This window comes from Hyaena hyaena, unplaced genomic scaffold, assembly GCF_003009895.1.
Source record: "Hyaena hyaena isolate Hyena2069 unplaced genomic scaffold, ASM300989v1 scaffold_9, whole genome shotgun sequence".
NCBI lineage: Eukaryota > Metazoa > Chordata > Mammalia > Carnivora > Hyaenidae > Hyaena > Hyaena hyaena.
This window is the reverse complement of record NW_024080641.1, coordinates 503967-511135: the sequence shown is the minus strand read 5'-3', so window position 1 is coordinate 511135 and position 7169 is coordinate 503967. Positions and strand designations below refer to the sequence as shown.

General features: G+C 57.9%; 1 protein-coding gene across 1 annotated transcript; it reads left to right on the top strand.

The window, feature by feature from the left end:
* The first annotated feature begins 636 nt into the window (after positions 1-636).
* LOC120241686 (kallikrein-1-like) lies at positions 637-5782 on the top strand. Its single transcript, XM_039246995.1, has 5 exons — positions 637-682; positions 1602-1761; positions 3282-3568; positions 3719-3855; positions 5614-5782. Exons 1-5 carry the CDS (start codon positions 637-639, stop codon positions 5767-5769), a joined length of 786 nt encoding a protein of 261 aa, XP_039102926.1. The 3' UTR covers positions 5770-5782.
* The last annotated feature ends 1387 nt before the right edge of the window (positions 5783-7169 follow it).

Sequence of the window (7169 nt, the reverse complement as noted above, 5' to 3'; positions counted from 1 at the left end):
AGGTGTGGGGGTTGAATTGGGGATGGTAGGGGATGTATTTGGGGATGTAGAAGGCCTGGAAGTAAGATTGTGTTCGATGTGAGGATGATGTGGGTTTGGTTTGATTTTGAATGGAGAAGATGTGGGGGCTGTGTTTGGTTAGGCTAAGTTGGGTGGGTTCGTTTGCCTTGGATTGGACCTATGTGGAGTTGAGGCTGGTTGGGTTGGGTTGCACTGGGATTGGGTTGAGGTTGTGTATGGGGATTAGGATGGGGACAGGTGTAGGCATTTGAGGCTTTGTAATGGGCATCACGATTCTCCAAAGCTGTTGATTCTGTCTTTCTGGGCCTCCTCCTTACTGCCTCTGTCCCCAAGACCAAGGAAACAGAGCCATAAGCCCTGGCCTCAGACCCTGGAATATATCCGGCATGGTTAAGGACCTATGAACAACAGGTCCTTGCTCTGTCATCCCTTCCATAGGCCTGGGGGTGGGTGTCTGGGGCTGTCCATACCCAGAAGGAGAGGCAGGCCTTGGCCAGCTTCTGGGTGCCAGCAGAGTAGGGGCGGGGCCCTGGGGGTGAAGGCATTTAAAGGCTCCCCAAGGTTGCTCCCCAGCTACTAGCTCACTGCCTGCCACCTCCTGGACACCCTGCCACCATGTGGTTCTTGGCCCTGTACCTGGCAATGTCCCTGGGGCCGACCGGTGAGTATAGTGGATCTGGGAGAGGGAGAGGGGCCCTGACTCTCAGGGTGCCTTCCTCCACCCCTTGCCCTTATAAGGTCTTCCCTCTCACCAGGCAGTTCCCTCAGTCCAGCCCCAATAGGGTGCCAGGTGCCTCCTACCTCTCCACTCTCACCCCACAACCTTCCTTAGCTCTCCACGCTGCTGCATTTCTCACAGTCCTTACTGCCACACTGGGTTCCTGCTTCCTCCCAGTGACCCTCTGACAGTTACCAGACAGGTACAGCCTGGGGCCATCTCTGTCTCTCTCTTTGGAGTTCCCCAGCTCTTCCGAGAAATGCCCCCTCTTCACTGGATCATGGGATCCTGATCTTCCCCTCCTACCTCCTAGCTCTCCAGGGTCCAGTGCTGTGGCTCCTGAGCCCCCAGGTGACCTTTCCTATCCAGCTGTCAGCTCTCTGACCCATCCCCTAAATACTGAAAACTTCTCAGAACGTGAAAGTCCCACCCAGGCATAGAACTATCTAAGCCTGAGGTACCCAAATTCTTCCCTTCGAGTCAGTGACCCTCTCCTTTGGGGTCCTTAACACTGGTTTCTAGAACCTTTCCTCTTCTCTGAGCCAACACCTCCACCAAGGCCGCCTGTCCCCTAGTCCAAGACCTCCAAATCGCCCCCAAACACCTGGCCTCCACATCACAAGTTGCTCCAGATGCTGCCTTGTCTCCTACCTGATCTCTGGGATGGGCTCTATCTCAGCAGAAATTCTCCCCACCCGGGATGGGCCATCAACACAATGAAGGGACTGCTGGAGAATTCCAGACCTTTTCCACACATCTTGCCATGCTCCTCTAGGACCAAGGTCCTTTCAACCTCAGAGCACGGCTCAGTCCCAGCTCCAGTCCCCCCTCTCACCTGCCCTGACCTAGTGCCCGTCCACAGGCACTGAGTCCCAGGCCCAAACCCAGGAGACGGAATCCAACGGCTGTGAGAAGAGTTTCCAACCCCGGCATACGCTTGTGTACAATTTCACCCATTCCAAGTGCGGGGGCGTCCTGGTGCACCCACAGTGGGTGCTCACAGCTGCTCACTGCTATCAGTGGTGAGTATGCGCACTGGGGAGGGGGGTCTGTGCTCCTATAGGAATGAAAACCAGTCACTGCTGCTGGATTGGCCTCAGGGGAGGTTGGGGGGCTCAGGGAGAGAAAGACATTGCTGGTCTGTCATGGAGAGCAGCAGGGACAACCCCAGGGAAGTCTTCCACTGGTCCCTGTGTCTCTGTCTCTTCTTGTCACTTGGTTCCTATGTGTCCCTCTCCTGTCTCCCTGTGTCTCTCTGTAAGTGGCTTCATTGTGTGTCTGTGTGACTAAGATTCTTCTCTGTCTCCCTCTGTCTTTGGCCTCTGGGTCGCTGTGTCTCTCCATGTCTCTGTCCATCTCTGATCCCTCTGCATCCCTGTCAATGTATGTCTCCCCCTCCCCCTTTCTGTCTCCTGGTCTCTGCTTCACTCCCTCTCCCCCATTGCTGCTGAGCACCCCCCATGGGACTGACGGGGATCCCCAGAGAAAAGGAAGGGACTGTCCTGACATGCCTCTGAGGGAGGGGGTCTCACATGCGCAGCCCCTCCTTCCAGGACAGTGATCCACTCCAGGGGGACACAGGAAGAGGCTGGCTTCAGCTGGAGCCTAGTGGGAGCCCTAGAAGAAGGAGGAAGGGGGGGGAGAAGGAAGCGGAGGAGGAGGAGGCGGGAGGAGGGAGAGAAAGGAGAGGGAGGAGGAGAGAGGGAAGGAGGAGGATGCTGACCTTGGGCTCAGGGCCAAGCCACCTTCTGCCGGGGACCCCACCCCACAGCCCCCACTGCAGAGAGAAAGAGAGAGAGCAGTCTCAAGCCCCTTCCCCCCTCCCCCCTCCCCGTTCTCTCTCTTGCTGCCCCCCCCCTCCCCGCGGATGTTCCTCACTCCTTCCTTTGGTTCTTTGTCTTTCTGTCACTTCACCCGCTGCTCCTTCTCCATCCCCGTCTGTCTGTCCCTTCCCTCCTGCTTCTTCCCCAGGACCCTTTTCCAGCGTTGCTGCCTTTTCTCTTCCTCTCCCGTCTCCTTTGTGCTCCTTCCGGCTCACTGTTCTCCCCTCCGCCTCATTCCCTCTTCTGTTTCAAGCTCTCTCTTTTTCTTTTCCTTTTGAAAAATTTAAAAGTGTTTATTCATTTTTGAGAGACAGAGCATGAGCAGGGGAGGGGCGGAGAGAGAGGGAGACACAGAATCTGAGAAACAGGCTCCAGGCTCTGAGCTGTCAGCACAGAGTCCAACACGGGGCTCAACCCCATGAACCACAAGATCATGACCTGAGCCAAAGTCAGACGCTTAACTGACTGAGCCCCCCAGGCGCCCCTTAGGCTCTCTCTTTCGATGCTTCTCTTTGTCTCTGGATCCGCCTTTCTTGCTGTTCCAATCGTTTTCTCAAGGTCTCTATTTCTCCACGACTCTAAGTCTTTCCTGCGCGCAGCCTCTCTCCAAGTTTACTCTTTGCTTCTCTCTCTCTCCAGGACCCTCCCTGATGCTCCCTGGCCCCATCTCCCTTTCCCCTTCCTCTCTCCTCATCCCCTGGGACCCCCTCTCTCCCCAGCCGTTACCAGATCTGGGTGGGTCTCCACAACCTGTTTGAGCATGAAGACCCAGCCCAATTATTCCAGGGAGCTACAAACTTCCCCCACCCTGGATTCAACCTGAGCATCCAGGAGGGTTACACCTGCGTCCCTAGAGGGGACTACAAACATGACATCATGCTGCTCCGCCTGGAATATCCCATTCAGAAAACAGACACTGTGCAGATCCTCAACCTGCCTACACAGGAGCCCAAGCTGCGGAGCACCTGCTATAGCTTTGGCTGGGGCCGCATCCAACCTCGTAAGCGTACTCCAGGGCCAGACTGTGCCGCCTGGAGACCAGGTACTTGGGTGTAAGGAAGAGGGGGCTGGGGGGACCCAGATTCCAGGGGCTGAGGGACAAGGGGCTGAGGAGCGGCCAGGATTCTGGCCACAGCCCTTTTTTCCCTGCTCCTAGTCACAACAGATGGTGAGGTACAGTGTGTGCACCTCAAACTCCTGTCCAATGATGAATGTGCCAAGGCCCACTCCCAGGAGGTGACAGATCACATGTTGTGCGCTGGGCCCTGGGAGAGCAAAAACAACAAATGTCTGGTGAGCCAGCCTGTATCCTTGGGGCTATGCATGGCTTGGGGCGGGGCGGGGTGGGGGGACTAAATTCAGAGGTGGGGTGGGAGGGTTCACCAGCATCTGTCGCCCCCCCCCCCCGCCCAGCTGTAGCTCCGCCCCCTGGGGGCCTCAGCGCCTGCCTATCCCACTCCCCCATCCAGCACTACCCGCACCTCAGTCCCCCACACCACCCCTTCCTCCACGCAGCACGTATTTACTGAGCATCTATCACGCTCCCAGCACCAACCTAGCCCCTGGGAAGCCAGCAATGACCAGGCAGAGCACAGCGCCCCTCACGGAGCCCCACTGTGCGAGGGGACACAGACAGAAGCAGTGAACGTGACCCAGAAGTGATAGTGCATGTCAGGAGGTGGCCTTGCGACGGGGCAGGAGGAGACACCGTGGAGCTGGGGGAGACAGCAGGGGTGATGGGGGAGGAGAAGGCGTGGGGAGGGGACATAGAGCGAACACCTGCGGCAGGTGAGGGTGAGCCACGCGGAGCGTGGGGGAAGAGCAGGCGCAGAGGCCCCGAGGGATGTGGGCCTGGTGTGTGTGAGGGTGTCAGCGAGTCCAGTGTGGATGGAGCCAAGTGTGGGGGGGGTGACGCCAGAGGGAAGAAAGGGACCCATCCTGTGGGTCCTCACCTGGGAGCACGGGGAGGGCGCCCCTGTTCCTCTGAGGGGCCCGGGGGCCACGGGCGATGCTGAGCAGAAGCAGGGCAGGGCCTGACTTGGGTGTTCACGGGTCCCTCAGGCATCTGTGTGGGTCAGACCACAGGGGTGAGGAGAGGCGGCTGAGGACGGGGCTGGGCAGGGTGGAGGCGGGGAGGGAGAAGGGGTCCGCTTCTGACAGCTCTACAGAGAGCCCCAGGGTTTGCTGAGCGAGTATGAGTGAGGAGAGGGGCAGACAGGACTCGGGATGACCTGAGCTTTGGCCCTAGTCTCTCAGCTGAGCAGCCCCAAGGACACATCTACACTCACGATGTCCCCCCCATGCCCCCCCCCAACATGCAGGTGGGAGCCCAGTCTTTCACCTCCTCAAGCCCCACGTGAGCCCAGCACTTTCCACCAAGCCTACTGCCTCCTCCACCCCTGGGTCTGTAAGTCCCCCAGTCTCCGGGCCACGCCCCCAACTTCTCCCCCAACCCATCCCTCCCCAAGCCTGGCTGCTCCTGCTACCTGTCTCACCCACTGTCGCTTTGTGTCCATTGCCTAGTTCAACCTATGCTTGTCCTTCTTGCAGCTGGACCCTCATCCCAGCGTTGTCTACACTCCTCTGTCCCTCATTCCCCCTCCATTCCATCCTGTCCTGCCCCAGGGGGTCATTCTCATCTCAGAACTGAACCTGTTCCTCCCTGCTCACCTCCTTCCATGGTCCCCCAGTGCCCTGTGGAGTGGTATCCTGTCCAAGAAAGCTGTTTGGGAGAGGTGACATCAGAGATGAGTCCTGAAGGTCCCACCCGCCTTCCCCACTGACCTGTTGTCTGGGACCGTTCTCCCGGACCCTGCCCCCTGCGCAGAAACTCGACCCTGAAGTCCCACCCCTGTTGGCCAGGACTTAAGCCGCTGTCTCCTCTGTTGGAATCCCGCCGGCCCTCTGGCAGTGGACCCTGGAGAGAACTGTGACTTTTCCTGGAGCTGGGGAGTCACTGTTCTCTGTGAACCCAGGTCTTGGAGGGGGAGCTCTACAGACTGACCCCGTGACCTTGCTGAGCTTTCTTTTCCTCTCCTCCTTGTGCCGCAGGGTGACTCGGGGAGCCCACTGATCTGTGATGGTATGCTTCAAGGAATCATGTCCTGGGGCCACATCCCATGTCGCCACTCCAGTATGCCTGCCGTCTACACCAAACTGACTCCCTACCTGCAGTGGATCCAGGAGACCATAGCGGCCAACACTTGAATCCTCTTGCCATTCCGCTCCCCTTATGCAAACTAAATACATACAAAATTCTGGCATCATCTAGCCTTTCTAGATGTGTTGCGCCTGGAAGCTAAGGACACCCCCCCCCAGCCTGTGTCCTGCAGTGGAAGGGGAAGACCAGTGGTTTTCAAATGAGGGCAAACCCCACCCACCACCACCTCCAGGGGACATAAGGAATGTCTGGAGACATCAGGTTCTGCAGAGACACAGGGTGGCCATGTCCTTTGTGGGAGGGATGGGTGTCCACCCTGGGAGGGTGGACAGTGACATGTGCTAACATTTCCCATGAGGCCCTGAGCAGGGTAGGAAGTACAAAGCAGACAAAGGACACCAAGGATGGAGTTTAAAAACTCAGCCATGAGTGAAAAAGGTGAACACACGATGAGTTATGGAGCATAATAGCTTTACATAAATTAGTGTGAGCTCACAAACACTCATTCTGCCGAGCACAATCAAGTCATGATGCCCAATGAAAGCACTAGAAGGGGTGCTTCTGGGGAGTGGGGAGTGGGAGTGGACTATGGGGATAAGAGGGAATCATTATTCGAGGGTGTGAGTCAGTGAAACAAATATAAACACGGTGAAAGGGCTGGTCATGGATGCTGAATCAAAGTTCCATGAAGCAAGGAATTCAGTTTCCTCAGCCCGTTGCCCATGAGGCCCAAAAGAGAGTGAATCAAGAGGGAACTGAGGTAGAAGGAATGCAGTGCATAGCACACACCCCAGACCCCCTCTGACACCACTGGGGCAATCACACGCTGCAGGACGCTTGGGCCGTCGCCTGGGATAGGAGCCAGCCTCGGAGACACGGATGGGGGCAGACCCATCAGGGAGAGAGCCCCCCACGGGCACATGGCAGTGACAGTGACTGAAAGACTCACTCTAGGACGTAAGTGCCAGCCAGACACCAGATGGTGACGCTGCTGGTGCTGACCCGGTTCTGGCTCTGTGGTTGCTGAGTTCGGTTTGGCGAGCGTGCGGTCTGGCTGCCGGGCTCTCGGTGCGCACCAAGGTTGTGCGGACCCAGCCTGATGCTGTGGCCGCTGTGGATGGGCCCACCCCTCTCCCTGCTCAGCTCATCCGTGCCCTGGCAGCCTCCCCTCATCTGCGCCCCAACTCGAGATGGTCCCTCTCAATTCCATCCACAAGCAATTCTTCGGCGAATCCATCTCCAGTCTCAACCCCTCTCCAGCTTCGCTCCTGACACCTTTCCACTGCTGAGGAAAAGCGCTCCCTCTTCTTCTCAGGCCGCACCCCAGAGATGAGCCCCGACCCCAGCCCCAGGCCTCGCCCCCAGCCCTGCACTCACAGCCAAGAGGACCCAACCCACGGGGGATGCAGTGGGGTCCTCCCTGCAAGATGGCCATGTTCCAGGGTGG